This window comes from Euprymna scolopes, chromosome 1 (assembly GCF_053919585.1).
Source record: "Euprymna scolopes isolate OS-2025 chromosome 1, ASM5391958v1, whole genome shotgun sequence".
Taxonomy (NCBI): Eukaryota; Metazoa; Mollusca; class Cephalopoda; order Sepiida; family Sepiolidae; genus Euprymna; species Euprymna scolopes.
Genome location: NC_136482.1, coordinates 33,506,148 through 33,528,077, shown reverse-complemented (window position 1 = coordinate 33,528,077; position 21,930 = coordinate 33,506,148). Strand labels below are relative to the sequence as shown.

The window sequence follows — 21,930 nt, the reverse complement described above, 5'->3', positions numbered from 1 at the left end:
ATCATTTTTTATTAGACTAATTGTATGACAATCGAAGCTGCTGTATTGCTTTTAAAATTTGGCCTTTCTAAGGTTTGATAGATTGGACTTTTTAGTAGCAATACCCACGGATGTTAAAACGCTTTGGATAATCACAGATTTCAAGGGGCTTCTGCTAAAATAGTTATATTTTACAAACCAAAGCGCTATAAGTTTTCAAAATACATCGTTTTGTTCGGAATTGAATATATTTTCAAATGAATTAATAAATAATAACATACATTATATGTTTTTAGAGTTTTAAGCAAATAAAGTGATAAAAATGTTAACATCATAAAACGGCATTTTCGGTAAGATTTTGTAAACCCCACCCCCCTGATTTATAAATGTCTGTACTGTGTTTGTAGTAAGAATTTTTTTATGAAATTTGGAAACTAGCCAGAAGGAATGTCGATTTTAATAGTTTTGGCTGTCCAAAATATATTTGGCCACTCGTTTTTTTGTTATGTTAAAATAGATTTCAATATACCAAGTTTGGAAAATTTTGAAAAAAATTTTCTTTGGACACCCACTTGTAAATAAAACAATCTTTTTACTATGTTTATCCGTTGAAAGAATAATAGTATATTGTTTTGTCTTGTGGTACGTAGCAATTTAAAAACATGATATCGGGGGGTGGGGGGGAAATCGTTTTTAGTTTGAATGTAGTATTAGTAATAGCAGCAGCAATGGCCTGGTGTAAACAGATGCTTTTTTTTTGCTGTTGATTTTTATTTCAGATGAATTTTTTTTTTTAAATTGAAATTCTGGTTATAAAAAAAAAATCTCTTACATGTTTAATTAGAGCTATTTTGTTAACCATATAAATATAAAAAAAAAAATTTGGATAGTCAAATTTAAAAAATATGGTGTTTCACTTTGAACAACAGAAGATGTGAAATATGATTTTTTTTTTTTTGCTTCACATGTACGAGCGGTACCAATCCTTTATATTTTTTTCAATTTTCGTCTTATGTTTTCAGCAAATAATTATTGAATGGAAACTAATCTACCCGATTATAAAAAAAAAAAAAAAAAGGCAAAATCGATATTTAAATATTTGTCGAAGAAGGGACAAAAACAGTAGAAAAAGACATTAAATGTAATTAAAAATAAAAATAAAATTCACTCATTTTCAATTTTGGCAAAAAGTTTTTTGGTACTTCTACAGTTTATCGCTGAAAATGGTGATGCCTTTTTTTCTTCGGGCACCTGTCGTTAAAATCAGAGGGAGAAATCAGTATTTTAAATTATGAGCGAAGTAGGAAATAACAAAAATATTACAAAAGTATAGTACTTAATAAAGTCCAACTGGCATGTTTTTAAAGGGAAAGTATGGTGATGAATTCACCTCTCACGCACTAACAATGAATACAATTTCCTAATCTGTTTATGCAATCAACTTGGTAGATATAATAAACATTTATGACGAGAAAACGCTATCAGGAAATAAAAATATAAATTAAGTACTGAAATAAAATGTAGTTATTAATATTTGAAATTAAACATAAAAATTAAAATAGCAGCCACTTATCTCGAACACACTCTGTCTCCAGAGTGCAAACTGATTGAAGAGAATTTTAGCTTTAACAACATCAGTGTTCCAAAAGACTTAATTTTTTTTTTTTTTAAATTGTATTTTCTTAAAGAGACTTCAATAAATGTCTTTCTATTATATTTTGATACATGTTCATACAAGATGTTTTGGTTTTCAAATGCGCTCACCCAGTTTAAATAATTATGAATATGTCATTTTCATTTTCTGTTTTTAATAATATATATATATATATATATATACACACACACACGTTTCATGAAAAACTTTCCCGTTTCTCCATTTTAAGCAATAAACTGAAGAAGTACTTTTTTTTTTTTTTTAATATTTAAATAGGTGGGACAACAAATACTTCATACTTTACCAAAGGTCACGTTTTCTGAATAACATTTATTTTTGACTGTTTGTTGTAATTCTTTTAAAGTTTCACAATAGATGTCAAACACTCTTCACAAAAAAAAGAAAAGAAAAAAAGTTGCTTAATCTTACGTCTAATTCTAGGTACAAGTAGCAAGCCTCCTTCTAAAAGCTTAGCCCTAATAATAACACTAAGTCCGAGTGGCAGAGCTCCTCACCAAATAAAATTCCCCGGTAAGCTACATAAGCATCAAAAAGAAGACTTTTCCTTTAAAAAAAAAAATGCACATGATTAATCTCCCACAAAATATAAATTGGTCAGCTGTCCTAAAATGCTAGAATGGTTTTGAAATGGTGAATTATTTTACATTAAATTTATGTGAAATCAACTGTCACTCTAAATTCTAAAACAATTTCCCTTAGTCTTATCATTAACCCAACCTCCTCATAATTGCACAAAGACCCTCTTAAAACCACACATAATCGCCTTTTAGAAAACAAAAAACTCCCAGTATTTATCTATCATAGAAAAAAAAAATGGGTTAACTACCCTAAAACACTGGAATGGTTTAAGATGGGAAATCATTTACATTAAATTCCAAAATAATTTTTATTTATCTTTCATTAAAGTATTTCAAAGTGTTTTCGCGTAATTGTCTACAAAGGTAGAATCACATATTTTGGAGAGGTGGTCAAATGGGGAGGAGTAATAGAAGATATTAATCTGCTTTAATATCAAAGAAATATTGCAATATATTCATTTTTAAACAGTCCTAGAGTTAGATTTCAGTTTTTTGTGCATAAAATGCATTAAAATTCAGCTTTGAGTTCTTTAACTTTTCTTTTAATGGATACATGGCATTTTTAAGGAATTGCAGCATATTTATGTGCATTTACTGTAGATTATTTGGAAACCATTAATTTCTGGAGATTTTCAGTAGCATATTCTGGTTCCTTGCACAGAAATACACTTACATAGCAAATTCCATTGCTTAATCTTGTGTTTTAACAAAGATATAGCATTTTTACTGAAAAAGTAGTGTAAAAAATGTGACGAAATGCATATGGTCTTAAAGAGGGAAAAATATCCAAACGTGCAAGGTATAAAAATAGTCATAATTTCCTTAATTTTAATTGGATTTAAAAAATTTAAAGATTCTTTCTTAGCTCACCAAGTTCTTTCTATCTATGCCATTATTGAAATATTTTAAGCTATTTTAATCTTTTTTCATGTGTATTCTATTTTTAGGCCAAATTTGACCTTTTTTACGCTCTATACAAAAAAGTTTAAAAAAAAAAAAAAAAAATTTCTGTGGAATCCCCCCCTCCCCCCAAAAAAACTTGACTGAACAAAAAGTCTTAAAAGAAAAGGGTTACAAAAAAGGAAACAAAAAACTTGTACTTACACCTAACAATTTTACAGTTAAAATAATTTTTCTTGAAGAAAAAACAAAAAAAACTTTGCAAAAACAAATAAATAAAAATAAAATAAATGTGGAAATAAAATATTTTCAGTCCTTTAAAGGTAGGTTTTTGTTATTTTTAATTATTTGTATTTTTTTTTTTTTTTCTCAATTAGTCTGCGTCTGTTAGAACGCTCGACTTAAACCGATGATTACCAGTTTTGCTCAATCCATGCTTGACGGGAATTCACGAGAATTCGGGTCAAATTATGCAAGAGTACTGAATTTAATGTTAAATGATCTTTCATTTCCTGGTCATTGTTATCCTTTAGAGCAATTAGCCCTCCAAATTCATTTGATATTTTTTAAGGCTGAATAGTTAGTATGAAAAAAAAAAATAATTACCCTCAATGAAAATAACTCCAGCTAGCAGCAAAATCTCATCCCCTTTCACGATAAAGATCAATAGATGCTGGAAAACTTTACTTTAAGAGCTTCTTTGAATGGACCGCTTATCTTTGGAATTACTTCCTGCTCCCTGTATTCCTACCCGTACCACAGTTCAGATTTTTAAATGTAATATGAACAAATGACTGCTCTATTATCTGCTTAGCGGCCAAATTTATAGGGAGCAACCTATCACAACAACCCCTTAAATCTTACTAACAATTTGCTTTGTTTGGAGTGAATAAAAGCAAAAAAATTGGTACGTGCAATTTTGGCTATATTTAGTTTTATGTAAAGAGTTAGAAGCCCCTCTTAAAAATTCAGATTTTTATTAAATTTTAACAATGGATATTAGACATCAAATAATAAACATTTCCTCAATTTCAATGATTATTGCAAATAATGGTTCTCTCTTTTTTTTTTGTCTTTTCTTTTTTTTTGTCTTTTCTTTTTTTTTGTCTTTTCTTTTTTTTTGTCTTTTCTTTTTTTTTGTTTTTTCTTTTTTTTGTCTTTTTTTCTTTTTTCTTTTTTTTTGAAACACTTTTCTTACTGTCTTATCAGGGTGGGGGTTTCATCACCATATTGACTGATTATGTAAAGAAAGGTTTTGTGCTTAACTAAAGATTAAAAACTACAAAAGATACATCCACAAATATAATTTATTTATATTCTTTTGACCATTGCTTCAGACAAAATATAATGAGTTTTTTTTTTTTTTAAATTTCAAAAATAGTTTTATCTTCAGTTGAGGAGTGGAGTGTATAAGTTCTCTCCCACTGCAAGAACTGTGACACCAGAGTTGGAAAGTAGGATTGAAAAAGTCTATGCTCGAGAGAAGGAACCCTCTGACTTTGCAGAAGATGCATCGGCAGGGCGTCTCAGGCGATTAGTAGTAAACTAACCCTTCTCAAAGAGAGAAGACAAAGCCTGGGAGGGTAGACCTCCTAGAACTGCACAGAATCAACATTACACTGCAATAGGTCATTACAGGAATAGTCTAATCTCTGTTAGGGGCCAAGGATAAAAATTCTTAGCCGAGTTTTAGTTGGGGAAGGGATATATATTTAATCTTTTACATACATAAGTTATTCATGGATGCATTTTTCTTGCTAATTAACAGTCATCAGCCTGGCTGAACTTTGGTAAAGATAAAACCCATAACTATATTGTAGTCTAGCATTTTCTCACTGGGCTACAAAACCTTACCTGAAAATGTTTTTTATCGTATAAGTTATTTAACAACAAACATCTCTCTCTCTTTCTCTCTCTCTCTATAGAGATATAAAGATTTTATAAGAAATAGGTTACACATATTTCTTAACTGTTCCATTTTGTTGTCCATTCCCACAAACAACCATGCTAGTTAATTATAAAGTAATTATGGTTCGTAAGAGTGGTGACTCCTATATAAAAAAGGAAAAGCGAGTTGTTAACTCAGAACATTTAAGAGTTATTGTCGTTTAACCATATTCAAGTTATCTACCCTGAATTATTACTTGCCAACTGAAGCATTCACTCTCCCATTTAAAAGTAACACGGCAATAATAATCATTAGTAGGCATAAATAATTAAAAAGAATAATGGTTGATCACCTGAATTATACTATATAATACTATATAAGAAATTAAAGCTTCAAGGCCTTCAATTTTTTTTTAATCGTTTTCTTTTTATTTTCAGTGACATTATTTGAGTTAACTGTAGTCAACAACTGGTTTATTATAATGGTAAGTTACAATGTTGATAACGTGTCATTAGACTTTCTGTTTCTGACATGATCTTGCATTCAGAATTTGTTTTTGTAGGAACATGCGGGTCTGCAAGAATGAGTCCTGTGGTGGTGTGTTCATTGAGAATTGAACACAGTGTTTCGCTTATAGGATAGAATCTTGTTATTTTTGTGCAATTATTTCAGGTGTGCAAATAAGCATTGCGTACGTGAATTGTTGTTGGAATAAAAACAGAAACTTAACTAGTTGGAACCATGTCAGGTGTTTAATGAGAGAAAAGATTGAGTCTGCGATGTTTGTGTCAGGTTACTTGATTAAGGAGATTTGTATTTTGGAGAATTGCTAATTACAATTTGAAAGTTAGACATTTTGAAAGTTGGTGTCATGTTTTGGAGAATTGTTAATAGAATTCAAGAGTTGACTTTTTGATTTTTTTTTTTTTTTTTTTTTGTGCATGTTTTCAACTAATACCTAATACAGTTTTTTTTATTTTTGTAATAAGAAAATTTATATTTATTTCAACTAGCAAATAATACCCTCTTTCTAGGCAGCAATTATTTATCTATTTTTGTTGAGAAAATTTTTCTAGAAAAGCAAAGAAACTATTTTCATTTCACATTTTGGTAATTCAGAGAAAACAAGAAAAAAATGTCACGGTGTTATTTGATATATTCAATGTTGAGGAACTTTATTTTGTATGAACATAGTCAAATTTTATTAAGATAAGACAACAGATTATTGTCTTATTTTATTTGTTTTTGATTATTCAATCTACGGATTTGATTTTCTTTTTTTTTTTTTTTTTTATAACTTAAATGAAAACTAATTCCCCATAAAAACTGAAATGAATAAAAGCAAAGGTGGAATGCTGATTGGTTAAATAAAATGATTATATATTGCTGCATACTTTGAAATGGTTACTTTGTTTTTCACCTTTCTTATTAAAGGTTAAAAATTATGAAAAATAGATATGGAGATATAAAAATATGAGCTCATTTTTTATTTTGTAATTTAGAAAGAAGAGAGGGAACGTTCTTTTATCAAAATAAAACTAAAATTATCATTTGGAATTTAAAAATTTTTCATGAAATCACTAAATATATTATTACTGCTAATAATATATGAAAAAAATTATGGCATATAAGAAAATAGGATAATCAAATTATAACTGAATCGTACAGAATATTAATTTATTAGAAACTGTTTATAAAATAAATACGCAAATGAAATAGTCTTGACTGTAAGTTTCTGATCCATAGATATCATGTGCTTGAAAGTATTTTGTATCACTGAACTAAATAAGCCTAAGGTGTTTTGATATAAATGAACAAATGTAAAAAAAAACAAAACTTCTGCATTTATTCATTTAGAGGATGCGTAAAAATTAAACACTTTTTAGAAGGATGTTTTAGTTTGCTTGAAGCATTGTTGTGAGAAGTTGAATGTTTTGAGGACAGTGGCAATGCAATTTGGTTGAAAACACCAGTGGATATGCAGCAACAGTGACAACATTGGAGAATTCAATAATTTTCAATTATTAAATCAACATAATGTATTGAATTGGGTTGGTATAGATGATTTTATTCAAGTTTCCAGAAGTCTAGTTTAGTTTCAAAAAGAAAGGACCACTCGATCTAGGATGTGTTCTTGCCTGGAAGTTGGAGAAAAGATTATGGAATACCCTTTTTATAGTATTTTCATAGAAAATAATTATCATTTACTTATTGTTGCAAATATTAGTTGATATTTTGTATTTGTTTATTAAATTATGTTTAATTACTTTTTTATTAATATATTACTATTACGTATTTCTGTTTAAATATATTTAACATTTTTTATGTGTTTATTTTACTTAGACTCTAAACATTAAATTGATTTGTGATATAAATGGAATAACTTGTGTTAACTAAGTTGCATGTTACTACCTTTGATGGATGATAATTTGGGGTTTTAATTATTTTGTCCAAGATTTTTGTTGAAGCTCAAACCTAAAATAAAAACTGATAAATTGATTGGCTAGTCTAACTACGTAACATACAGTATAAATATCAAAACCCTGATGTATACATTTTTTTCTATTCTTTTTACAGGAAGGTTACGCGATACATGCAAGTGAGTGGGTTCGAGCATATTTCATGATGTTCTACATTGTATCTATGGTAAGTTCTGAAAAAAGGGATTTCATATTTCTAATCATCATTTGTTAAGTATGTTTCACATGGTGACATGCTTTGGACAGCTTTAAAAAAAGTAACTTCTTAAGTAACCTATCTCTGGCCTAGTCTTTATTTATCCTTCTTTCTTCCAGGTCCATTTTTATCACTTTCTTCCACACTTCTGAACTCAACCGGCTACCTTGATTGTTCTTTTGACCCGAGAACTATCATCCATTCTTTTAACGTGGACGTACCATTGAAGTCTAAGTTTCTGTATACATGTCCCTGTAGAATCCAGATTTAATGTTTCTTTGAGGTCATCAGATTTTACTCTGTCTTTAAGACATCCATCATATCATTCTTATATAATTTCTCTCCATGCAACACATCTCTTCGATCCTCACAGCAGGTTTTACTTCCATGCATCATTACAGTGTATGTACATGCCTAATAGACTTTTTCTTTGGTCGACAGTGATATGATAAGCGGCTGGCTAATAATGGTAGAAGTGCCCTGAACTTACTCCATCCATTCTCAGTTGCAATTAAGCCTTTATGTAATTAAACTTATTTGCAAGAGTTAAATTCTACCCAACCCAAATAGCATGTAACCACTCTGATTTTCACATGGAGTTTTCACCTTTTGTTTCTAATTTACTTATTCTCATTCTAACCCAGTATTCAATTTCTTTAAATTTTCTTTTAAGTTGGAGTACACTAGTAGGCTGCTTATTCATAAAATATGCTATAATTCTTACAAATTTTGTATCATTATTATAGAGCCAATTCTCTATTAAATATTATATTGTACCTAATATATAGTAATGCTCTCCCTCTGTGTGACCTGGTTGTAAAATACGCTTTAATATAGTATTTTAATTTGTACAGATTTCACATTGATTATTATATTGTACCCAATATATTGGAGTGATTTCAAAAGTATAAAAAAAATGACTTTGGTGCCATCAGTTGTTACCATTTGAGCTATCGTCAGATGGGTAAAAACAAATTAACCTGCTTTAATGTATATAAATGTATACTTGCGCATGTAGTACAAGAGTACTTAGTCAGGTCGTCAGAAGAGAATACACACTGTTTCAGGGCCAGCCTCTGCAGTTTTTTATGCATACCGGCTTCCCTTCACTAATTTGAAGCTATATTATCTGAATTGCAAATAAACGAACTGTCAAATCAATAAAAAATGGACATTTAATAACATAGTGGTTTCTATTTCGGTTAATGGATAGCTTTTCATGTTTCAAATTTAAAGTTTAACAGTTACGTCTAACATATGTGTTAAGACACAATTCTATCGAAAGGAAAAAAGAAATAAATAAGCAAACAAATAAAATAGAAGTTCAATTATTTATTCCATTGAATATTGGAGAAAATTTGTAATCCATAAGCTATGTTTCTGACAAAAGGGAAGAATTGCTGTTTTCTGGGTCAAAATCTGTTACATCTACCACCTATCATTGACAAATTTTTGACCTTGAAGTAATTTTTTTTTTTTTTTTTTTTTTTTCAAGCTCTTTACATCAAGTTGCTTCATGTCTTGTTCAGAACAATTTACATAAAATAAATTCTGAAAATTTTTTTGTTTCTTCTGAATAAAAACTAAAGCAATGCTGAAAGTTTTTTTATATTTTCAGGTGGTGATGAACATTGTTGTGGCTTTTGTACTTGATGCCTTCATCTTCCGTATTCAGTACCGACGGGCAATGAATTTAGAAAATATCGATGGTAGGTTTGAAAATTCAATTGTTTTAGATTTGCATTGAACTTGATCCAGAATAATTAGACGACAATTATGCAAATTTCCTTGAATTTCAATTTCTCTTTAAAACATCTTAGAATCCAATTGTATGATAAATCAAAATTGGAATAATTATTTAAGACATAAGCAACATTATATCTTAATTTTAATCTTTGTAAGGAGACATAGAAGTGGCACAAAAGTATTCTGCTTGTGGAATTAATTTTACTCATTCCAGTATAGTGTATTAAATATAAAATAATTTGGCTCTATTGTAAAAGTTGGATCTCTGTAGCATTTAAACTGACAAATGAAACTTTACTTCTGACAAGCCAATTTTCATTTGTTATTGTTGTACCATATTATTTGTAATACTTAACCCAATCCAACAGTTTTATAATATGCATACTGGTGCAGTTTATGACTTGTGATGAAACCGACGGCATCTTCTGGTAGTGTATGTAAACTGCCAGAAGATGTCAAATCACTTAGCCAATCAAATTGTAGCAAACAACAATCGTCAATTGCAAATTGAATATAAGATAAAGTTCAATAAGTTAGAAAATTGATTAACGCGATCATAAATTTCATCAAGTAAGTACACATGTTGAAGTCTCCTGAAAGAATTACTGAATCTTGTTAAAGAAGAAGGCATATAGACCAAAAGTTAAATTGCAGTACGTACGCTTTTTCAAAATAACTCTATAAAAATTAGCCTAGTTGATTTGCTTCATTACTAACATGTGAGACTATCCTGCACCTTTACAAATCCACCATTCGCCCATGCATGAAGTATTGTTGCGAAATATGGACTGGTACATCTGTCACTAGTTTCTTGCTCTTAACAAGGTCTAAAAAAGAAAGCATATGACCTAACAGGCCGTGTACTATCAGCCAAGCATCAACCTATGTCCCAACACTGTGTCTGTTTTACAAGTATTTTAATGGAATGTGCTCTGAACTCAAAGCACTTGTACACCCCTCCCCCTCCCTTGACATAAATACTCCTGACTAACCTGACAAGCAGCAAAATCTACACTGTAGAGATCCCTAGGTGCCAGAAAGCCTTCTACTCGAATAGTTTCTTGCTTCAAAGTTCTACACTTTGCAATTCTCTCCCAGGTTCCTGCTTCCCTGGCTGTACTGACTTGCAGAAGTTCAAGTGTAGTGTGTATGTATCTCTGTAGATTTGGTCCAAAATAATAGCCCCTTATGTCCAAGTTGCACTGTGCCTTGTTTTGGTATGAAAAAAAAAAAGAGCTGTATCAGAAAAAAATTCATCAAAATAAAAAATCTCTTATTAATAGTTGTTTCATTATATTTCTTTTGTAAAATCTTTTTTTCATTGAAACTATGATGACTTTTTATTTATTTAAATTTTGTTTCCTTTATTTTTTTCAGTTTGATAATGTCTTTAGCTGATATTAATAACTTTTATTCTTTTAGTAAGAATTATTGTTTCTTTTTATTTTTTTCATTATTTATTTATTTTTTCCATGTATTTATATCTTGTTTCCTTAAAGCAAAACCAGGTTTGCATAGATGCTGAAGAACAAGACATGAGAAATATTTACAAAAGGAATTTGAACTTAGTAGATCAGACAATGCTGGTTTGATACAACTAGTGTGTGTGTGTGTGTGTATATATATATATATATATATATATATATATATATATACACACTAGTGTGTTTGAATATATGGTTAAGTGGCAGTTTTAATCATTTAGTACTGCATTAAAGCTTCACTACTCACTCATTTTTCAAACAAATTTCAAACAATTATTACAGTTTATAGATTACCTTCTCTGCTATATTGTGAAAAAAAAAAGATTTTCAATTTTCGTTCAGTAAAACAAAAGTTATGATGAATTTAGTGGTATTCAAAATCATAAAAATTCATAAGGAGGTAAGCAACGTTTTTTATGACTGGTTTCTATAGCAACCATGTCGTTTCAGCGACTGCTGTTGTTACCAATTCACCACTCTCACGAAAAGAAGTAACAAGTGAAACAGTATGAAAGCAGACGAATGCCGTACATTGTTTTACGTATGTTATGTTTAGGGGGGCAAAAATAAGACTGAATTTAAAGAAAGAACAAGAGAATTTACTGGAATCCTGGAAAATCAGGGATTACAATTGAAAAATGTGTGCATGAAAAGTAATATGGTTAAACTTAAATATGGAAAAGTAAAGGACTAGTTGTTAAAACTGAAAAAGAAAAGGGCCAGATATTCTAGTAAAAAAATATAAATTTATATCTGAAAATATTGCAGCATTAAGAATTTTTTTTTTAAAATTCAATTAACATTATATAATCAATTTTTAATGCTGCAATATTTTAAGTTATAAATTTATTATATTTTTTACTAGAATATCTTGTCCTTTTCTTTTCCCTGTTTAAGTTTAACCATATTACTTTTCATGCTCACATTTTTCTATTGTAATCCATGATTTTTCCAGGATTCCAGTAAATTGTAATATATATATATATATATATATATATATATATATATATATATATGTGTATATATATATATATATATATATGTATATGTCTTTTTATTATACAAACATTATTGGTTTCATTTCTGCATACGTGTTTCAGTGGAGTTGTAATTTAGGAAAAACACTTCATCAGACCAAAAAAGAATTGATATTGAAATGGGTGTCAAGAAATGGGTCTTGTAGTCCGGTGGGAAGCAGGCAGACGGAACAGTTCCACAGGCGTGCAGTTCTAAGAAAGAAGCTTTGTTCATGGAATCCGTGTTTTGATTTAGGCACAGATATAGAGTGGGGGAAATTTTTCACAGTGGATTCAGCTAGATGGGTGTTTTTCGTGAAAGATTGGCGAGGGGGGACCAGAGATTGGAGTTCAGATGAGCACCTGCCATGGAAATAACGATAAAACAAGGATAGGCTCGCAAAGTCTCTTCTGTGGGAGAGAGGTTGCAGGGTAGAGAAAAGGGCACCCCCCACTAAGCCACAAAGTCTATTTTGTACTCTGTCAAGGCAGGATAGGCTGTTTTTAGCAGCTGCTGCCCAGATATGGCAACAGTATTCCATCCTTGGCCGTACTTGGCTTTTATATAGATAGCGAATTGTATCAGTAGTGAGATATCTTCTGGAGCGGTAGAAGGATCCCACTATCTTTCCAGCGACCTTGGCAACAGACTTGATGTACGTGTTCCATTTCAGATCAGGAGTAAAGGTCAAACCTAGAAGCTTGTCAAAACATGGGGCCTCACCCAGATGAAAGCCATCCATCACAATTGATGCCAGATGGGGATCAGAGCGTTGATGATGTAAAGATAGGAGTTTGGTTTTGGATGCATTAAAGGTAACCAGCCACATATTCCCCCACTGAACCACGCGCTCGAGATGAGAGGAGTTGGAAATCGTAGGTGGAAATGCATTGAATGTTTCCTAGCAAAATACCCAGCTTTGCCTTGGATCAGATAAGATTGGTTGATATATGTACTAGCCTAATACCCGGCATCGCCTGGGATTGTATTACATAGCTGGATTTATGTCCTAGCAGAATACCTGGCGTAGCCCAGAATTGGATAAAATTGGTGTATATGTACTAGCAGAATACCCAGCGTCGCTCGGGATTGTATTACATAGGACTAGCATGACATATACACTAGCAGATTACCCGGCATCGACCGGGATTGGATAAAATTCATGGAATTTTTCCTAGCAGAACACTCGGTGTCGCCTGGGATTGGGAAAAGTTAGTTGATATATGTACTAGCCAAATACCCAGCATTGCCTGGGGTTGGATTACATATGGGGATATATGTACTAGCAAAATACCAGGCATAGCCCAGGATTGAATGAAGTAGGTGACGCTGGATATTCTGCTAGTACATATCCACCTATGTCATACAAGCCCGGGCAACGCCGGCTGTTCTGCTAGTACATATACACCTACTTCATTCATCTCTCTCTTTTTCTCTCTCTCTCTGTGTTTGTGTGTGTCTCTCTCCCTCCCCCTCTTTCTCTCTTTCTCTCTCTCTCTCTCTCTCTCTCTTCGTCTTCCTTACTTGTGAAATTTTGTTCTGTCTGCCAAAGATTTTTGGCGGACATACAAACACGCACACATACATACATTTTCACTTTTATATATATATATATAAACTAGTCTGGGTGCCTGGCATTGCCTGGGTGTTTGTAGGTGTGTTGAGCGAAGAAGAAAAAGAAAGTGAAAAAAAAAAAAACGTGACTCGTTAGCTACTGTGCCCATTGTCAAACCGGAAGTGACATAGGTTCAAATTAAGGCTAGATAATCAAAAAGACGATGACTTTCGAAAAAATCGGCGAAAAAAGCGAACCCTCCCTGTAGAAAACAACCAGTTGAGGGTGACGGAATTAATGTTTTTGGCCAATGGCCATTCTTAAGTCATATATATTATGATTTAGACATTATATAAAAAGTTATAAGAAATAGCAACCTCCTCCCCTCTGCGAGAATCCCGGTGAAAAAAGCCTTTTGCGGGCATACACACATTTTCGCTTTTATATATATATATATATATATATATATATATATGACTAGCGGGGGTACCCGGCATTGCCCCGGTGTTTGTTGGGGGGGGGGGTTAAAAAAAAAATTTTGGTAGGTAGGTAGGATCGAACCAGGAGCCTTAAGGTGAAGATGGAAAAAAAGTGAAAAAAACCTGACATGTTAATTAAAGATTAAAAAATGAGGTCAAATATCATGCCATAGAAATCGCACAGTTAACTTTTACTGCGAGGCAGTTTTTGGGGTTTGTTTACACAAATTGACATGTGCGCGAATTTAAGATCAAATAGAAATCCCGCAGTTAACTCTGTGTTCTTGGTTTTCGTTCCCCAACTTTGGTCGTTTGCTTCCCTCAGATGTTGGGAGGAGTGGGACCAGCTCCCCATAAAAAGAGGGAGTGTCCAATTGAAGAGCAATTGTCTGATATAAGAAGTTTCCCCCGCATTGATCAAAAGCCGATTGCTTTCTGGACGTTCCCGGCATGAGGGCCGGGAACAACTGTCTTCACTTTAGATTAGTTTCGCTTATATACAAAAAGCCCAACACACAGAAGGCTAGCTGAAATAGCAAGAATTTTGTAAAACGTCAATATAAATATATCTGGACGCGACGCGCATTCGCAAATCGTACATATTATGATCTAGGAGGTATATAAACAGTTCTAGAATATAGTAACCCCTCCGAGAACCCCAGCGAAAAAAGCCTTTCTTGGACATACAAAAATGCACGTGTCTGTATATATATAGAGAGACTAACGAGGATACCCAGCGTTGCACGGGTGTTTGGAGGTGTAAAAGAAAAAAAATAGTTCTGGTAGGTAGATAGGCTCGAACCCAAACCCTTGAGGTCAATAGGCTGATAACTTACTGCCATGCTACGCGGGCAGAGAACTGAGAATGGGTGAAATTAAATGGTTAAGAAGTGAAACGATTAAAAAGTTTAGTGACAGGTGCGTGAATTTAATGAGGTAAAACGTCACACCATAGTAGGGGAATGAAACGCACTTAACTTTGGCTGCAAACCAGTTTCTGCGTATGTTGTGTTTCCTCACCAAGATGTTGGGGAAAACCAATTCCCCCATAAAAAGGGGAGTGTCCAAACGAATAGCAGTTGTCTGATATGACGAGTTTTAGCCGCATTGATCAAACCTTGTTGCTTTTTGGACGTCCCGAGCACGAGTGCCAGGGAGGCTCATTTAGCTTGGGTTCATATTCGCTTATATACGGAAAAGCTAAATAAACACGTGGAAACTAAGAAATACTGCAAAAAGAGCCTTTTGTAAATCGTAGATATTATAATCTAGGAAGCATATAAAAGGTTCTAAGAAAGAGTAACCACCCTGACCGCCACTCCTCCAAAAGCCTTTGCCGGACATACACAAAAAATGCACACACACACTAACACACATTTTGCCTTTTATATATATATCGATAATATATATATATATCGATAATATATATATATATATATATATATATATATATATCATTCCTGTTTTTAATTGTCCTGTTTCTTTTACAGATCATGGAATGCAGCAGATTGATATAGAATTGACAGAAGATGAAATGTTGATGTGTGAACATAACGATGCACCACTTATTGGACGTTATATTCCTGATTCAGTCAATTCTCAAGTAAGAAACATTTTTCGCTCATTAATTTTTTTTATGGTTTTTGATTTTTGTGTCTTAGGAACATTGTCCAGGGAGTTCCATATGAATTGTCTATAAAGAATGTTGTATGCTGATTTAGTACTTGCCTGTGAAACTATGAGAGAACTACTTATTATTGCTATGGAAAGTAAAAATCTAAGATTGATTATGATCAAGACCAATGCCTGTAGTGTTGGAAAGTGTTCACATAGGGGAAAATTCTCTTCATCAGTTAGTGGAAAAATTATTGTATACAATTCATTTTTTTTTTTTTTTATCTATATATATATAAAAGCGAAAATGTATGTGTGTTCGCTTTTTCTGTATGTCTACAAAAGGCTTTTTTCAGAGAAGCGGTCGGTCGCCTAACAACTTTTTAAAACTTTTTATATCACATATAAATCGTAATATCTCAGAGTTAACAATGAAGCTCGCCTGTCTATTTAATTTGCTCGATTTCGGGAAGATAAATATTCAACATTTGTCGCTCGCCGCATGTGGGTTAGTCTTTTTCCTATAATATCTTGGGAAAATAAAAATAAAAAAAGCGTTCCGCGGTTAATGAATACTATCCCGCAGTCAAAATTGACCTCATTAACTCATTAAAACGGGCACCTGCCAAATCCAAGTAATTAAATAAATTCAAACGTGTTTCTGTTAGCATCTCGCGGTAGGGCAATGGTTAACATCCCACGTTTTTTTTCTTTCACACTTTAATTTACAACTTTGCTTCAAGGGTTCGGGTGTGATCCTCATACTAACTTTTTTTTTTTTTTGCCCCATCCCCCCTCCTGGAGTTTCCACATACACCTACAAACACCTGGGCAACGCCGGGTACCCCTCGCTAGTCTGTAAGAAAGCAGTGGAGTTACTAGCAGGTTCACATGATGAGCTGTTTGTGTGCAAGAGGTGTAATCTAATAAAGATGGATGACAGATGTGGACAAAGCACATCTAAACGGCAAAGATATTGGGTTTGTCCCAAAGTTACCATTGGAACACAGAGTAAAGCAGGTACTCATGTGATTACAAGATTTAGGAGTGTATAAAGTAAGTTTAGGGGGTCTTCTGCCATTACTAACCAACATTACTTACCACTGTGGACCAAAGAAAGAGTTGTAACGATGTATGGAAGTGAATCTCTTGGCCAATGAGCATTGAGAATGTGCGTGAAGAGGAATAAAATGAAAATGATAAGATGGATATGTAGTGCGAGTCTTGAAGCAGGCTTAGGTTTGATAACGAGAAATATTAAATTTGAACAGTATAGGGAGTATGGTATAGTCACATTGTAAGAACGTTTTTGAGTCCATGGATGTACAGTTGAGCTAGCAGATTCAGTTCATAATGAGAGGTCAAGGAAAACATGGAAGTGATAAAAATGAGCGTTAGGAATAAAGATTTGGGCAGAAATAGATTATATATTATTTATTAGAATGCTTTTGAGATGAGCAATTTGTATATTTTTATATGTGGACTGTTATCCTTATCTTTATAATTGTTATTTCACGACATTTCAGCCAACTATTCCTCTGGCCTTCGTCAGGTTGTTAACCATGATGAGATAGGAATGCCGAATCATCAACTGTATTTTCAGTAATTACTGCCTTCCATAGTTGTTGTCGTCTTACCAATTAATCCTCTGGCCGGGTTTGAGTAGGATTGAAACTGCTATCTTCAGACAATTCTCACCCGGAACTGTAGAGATTCAACATCTCTATCCACTATGTCACGGGCCCCAAAGGGCGTTCAAGGGTGAATTTTTTGATCTTATAAATCCAACTATAAAAAGATGAGGAAAAAAAAAAAAAAATAGAAAGATAGATTACTTTGAAAGTTTATTTCTTAAAGTTGTCCAACACCTGCCAGCATGTATAACAAATGTTAAACTGAATATGATCGTGATAATTTAGCTAAATTATGAAGAATATTATGAAATGATTGAAACTGATGAATGGAATGAAAAAAATTGATTATTTATGACAAGTATTTAACATAATTTGAAGATTAGCATGTTATAGTCTGCAGGAGAGCAATCCAACAGCAATGAGTTCTACAGATAGGAAATTCTTGGAAATAAACTCTGTAAGTGTGATAGTTATATATATAGTTATAGCCTTATGATAAACTTTTGCAAAATTAAAATTTAATGTGTTATTTTCCTTACAACAGAGTTCCCAAGTTGTATTTCGTGGAGAACGTCGAAAGAACCGAGAAGATTTCAGTTTACAAATGTACAAAGAAGAAGTAAAGGTAAGTAACAAGAGCTCAGATCAAAGTGCAGTGTCTGTTTCCATATTTGGTCTTGTTTTTTCTGGTATCTCCGGAAATGGTGAGCATATGCTGAAAAGACGACAATCTTTTATCTTTTAAAAATGATCTCTATTAAAAACTGCCTTCTCACTCCCTAGATTAAACACAAAACATCCTTTTTGTGTGTGCGGAGGAGGAAGTTAATGTCAACAGGAAAATAACAAATAAAAATGTTTTTAGGTGGTCCAACTAATTTTGTACTACTCTTTCGCATGTATCAAGAAGAGAGCTGGAATCTAATGACCTCATGGCAGACTATTTCAGTAGTAAATGGAAAATAAAACCATATGAGTTTGATTTTTTAAAAGAAAAAAAAAAAAGCATATGAACATAAAGTACTGGAGCACACAAGTAAAATAAGTAAAAGTCAAGTGATATTGTCAGTATGTATGCAATGAAATAAAAATAAATTTTAAATCGAAAAAATTTTTTTAATCTTCTCTTTTTTTTTTCACTCCAATCATAAAGCTGATGTCTAAGTTCACATTCCACCTTAGCATAGACACAGATGAACAAAAAGGAGTTAATAGAAATATTACTCGGCTTATTTTCATAAAACTCTGAGTGGTTCCATTGCTTTGTTTGTATTTAAAGATCTTGTTTCATGTCGGAATATGATAGTGAGTTTGATTCCCACAGGTTACATCTGCTGAGGTGGTTATGTTTTTGGGTCAAGTTTTGTTTATCAATATATTTGCTTATTTATGGACAGCTCAGCATATACATCACTTGATCAATTGTCAAAAAATATTGGTCATTGTATAACTTAGATCAGATTTAATTTTGGTATATTCAGATCTAAAGTTATTGTTGCAGAAAACGTGACAGCCACACTTTTGACAATCAGTTCTGTTCGCTGTAGTCGAACCTTATTGTTAATTAACTCTGTATTTTATAACATTAATTTTAAACGTAACCTTGAAACTGATTGCAATGTTAATAGAATTTCAATTTCTGACTTTTTCCAAATCAGATGCTCTTGATAGTAGTAAACACCATGCAACAATTTCAACCTGGTCAAATATTTTTTGAATTACAAATATTTCCGTGGCATAACTTTGAAAATACTTTATATAATACTAGCAAAAGTACCTGTTGTTGACTGGGTTAAAAAAAAAAGCCTACATAAAATGGACTCTGATTTATGAAAGTATGATAGGTTATGAAAAGGAAGGGTTGTAAAGAGATAGCTTTGAATTTGGGGGTATCAAAACCAAAGCAAAATATGATGAAAGTAAAAATAAAATAGATAAACCCCATAATTTATTATATCATAGCTTTTCACACTGAAACACTTATCACAATATTCTGTGAATCTATATTAAAAAACCTTGTTAAACTTTGTGACATATTTATATTCTATGGAAGTCAGGCGCGAACGAACACCCCATAATTTTATACCATATTTCTTCAAACTGAAACATAATTATCAAAGTATACTTACGCAGATAGATATGAAAAGTCTTTATTAAAGTTTGCGCCTATTTCCATTCTATGGAGGCCAGCCGCGACGAAGACCCCACAATTTTATTATACCATCCCTATTTAAGTTAAAACATAATTAGAAAAGTATTATGTACATCTATATCAAAAACACTTGTAAACGTTTTTTTTTAAATTTTTTATTTCCATAATTTGCGGACCAGGTGCATACGCAGACCCCACAATTTTAATGAAGCATCATTATGCCAGATCAAACATACCCATTCCTGTGTCTCGATACATCTTCTATCATTGTATGTGATCAGTTTTCTATAATAGTCAACCATATAGGAGCCTATTCGTGACCAGACACATACACAGACGTTCAGCTTTATATTATAGATGAAGAAGGTGATTCTAAATAAGGCTTTGGCCTATCCTTACATTGTCAGGACTGACTTACATTGTTGTTTCTCTATATTATTTTTCTATTCCCAGGACTGACTGCCTGACTAGTTGTAGACAGGTTTCTATGGCTGCCTTTTGGTGACTGCTTGAATGTCTGTTTGCCATTTAGTTTATTACAAACTTATTTAGAACAGTCATTGTTTCAACTGAAAATGTCTTTTATATAATTAAACTTTTTATTTACCAGGATTGGATTGAACAGGAACGCATTGAACGTTTGGCAACAATTAACTGTATGGAGAGTCTTCGCATTCGTCAACGACCCAACACGTTTTCATGATTAAAGAGTGCAATCGCGGATTTTACTGTGAAAACCAAATTCTAAATGAAAAACATGATTTGATTATCAAACTTATTTATTTCATTGTTTCCTTTTTTTTTCTTTAAAATCTGTAAAAAATTCGGCCATTATTAGTTGTTTGAATTTTTTTTTTCTTGAATTTTTTTCATTTAATTATTTAAATGCATTTTTTTTATTTAATATCTTTTAAATTGTTTTAAGTGAAGACAATATTAAGTGTTTTGGGCCAGCATTACAGTCTTAAAAGTATTTTATTATTTTAAAATATTACACAATCAATTATTTATGTAAAACAAAATGCAGGTAAAAGAGACATGGAAAAAAATAATTTATTTTTCTACAGCAAAATGATAAAAAACAACTTAATTCTTTGCTTTTTTTTTTTTTTTTTTTTTTTTAAATTAACTGACATGACAGCTTCACAATGTTATCATGTTTGTCTTTTTGTTTATTTATTTAGTTTTTTTTTGTTTTTTTTTTACAACTAAAGCAAAGAGGAAAAATGTCTTATAAGGGCTGAAGAAACTAAATGCTTCCTTTTTTTTTCATATAGATATGAAACTGTATTCTAATAACTATGACAGATTACAGTGACCTTTTTGTTTTCCTCTTCATGAAAATAAGTGAAAACTGAAGTAACACCTAATACTATTGCAAGAAAGTATAAAACCACAATTTCTCCAGTTATCAGTTAAATAATGTGTATTCAATTAATCATATTTTCTTTAAATATTTTATTCTCTTTAAATATTCTATTTATTAACTTATCACATGAAAGTTAAAGACACTCAAAGATAATTGTTAATTAGACAGATTTTTATTTGAAAGATGAAGAATATTATGAGAGGATTGAAAATAATGAATTGAATGAAATGTAAATTAGTTGTGAAAATGGTTTATGCAATGAATTATTTACAAGGAAAATACACTGATATTTTGTAACAAATATTGGTGCAAAAGCAGGTTTTGTAGTTCATAATCCAAATTGCCAAAAAAAAAAAAAAGAACCAAAATTCAATTTTTTTTAATGACATGATTTGCACAGAAGTTGCCAAGAAAGATAACTGAAACTAAAACTCTTGAACTGGTTGAATGGAGTTGTCATTCTTGGCAGATTTGTTGAATTGTGGAAAGAGGTGACATTCCATTAAGATAATGAGGTGAACGTCTCAAATAAAAAATAAAATATTTTGTTTGCACTAAAAGTTAAAATTTTTCTCTTTCAATCAATGTAAAATTAGGATCGTCTTTATAAGATTTTTAACAAATCTTCGCTTGCGTCATAAACTTTGAGCACCAAACTGCCTTACATTTTATGACAACTGATTATCGTGATTTTCACATATACGTTAATTTCCATTTGGCATTATCGTTCATTCCATTTTCACTCAATTTTAGAGATGCATAAGTTTTCAAATGAAATTCATGATATCCAGTATTAAAACATTTGACTTTTTCCTAACTTTAATTATTTTCATAATTGATAAAACTAAAAAAAAATCACTTTATTTTCATGATTCACTTAAAAGGAACTCATAAAACATTCATGTTTCATCCCCAAAATATACCAAAATAATGTTTGTGATAAAATTATTTTTCATAGCATCGATTTAAGTGTTTTATATTAAAGTATATGTAATAAACCGGTGTAGTTTGCTTGAAGCATTGTGGAATATGTATATATATATAGAGTTGTCATAGGTAATCAAAATGCAGGAAGTTGAAATACAAATACCGGTGTTTCTTTTAGAATTAAACTTATTTAAAAAAAAAAAAAATAAATTGCAGCAAAATTTTTATGATGTACCTGTTACAAAACAAAGATGTCA

The 21,930-nt window shown here is 31.6% G+C and overlaps 1 protein-coding gene across 1 annotated transcript in view; it reads left to right on the top strand.

Annotated features, from left to right (window-relative positions):
* The window catches only part of LOC145292385 (two pore channel protein 1-like), a 116,051-nt gene extending 95,840 nt beyond the window's left edge, over window positions 1–20,211 (top strand). The window contains exons 21-26 of the mRNA XM_080138724.1: window positions 5,458–5,504; window positions 7,598–7,666; window positions 9,315–9,405; window positions 15,468–15,580; window positions 17,770–17,850; window positions 19,988–20,211. Coding sequence (XP_079994850.1) covers window positions 5,458–5,504; window positions 7,598–7,666; window positions 9,315–9,405; window positions 15,468–15,580; window positions 17,770–17,850; window positions 19,988–20,080 — 494 coding nt within the window. The 3' untranslated portion in view covers window positions 20,081–20,211. The remainder of the gene's footprint in view (window positions 1–5,457; window positions 5,505–7,597; window positions 7,667–9,314; window positions 9,406–15,467; window positions 15,581–17,769; window positions 17,851–19,987) is intronic.
* The last annotated feature ends 1,719 nt before the right edge of the window (window positions 20,212–21,930 follow it).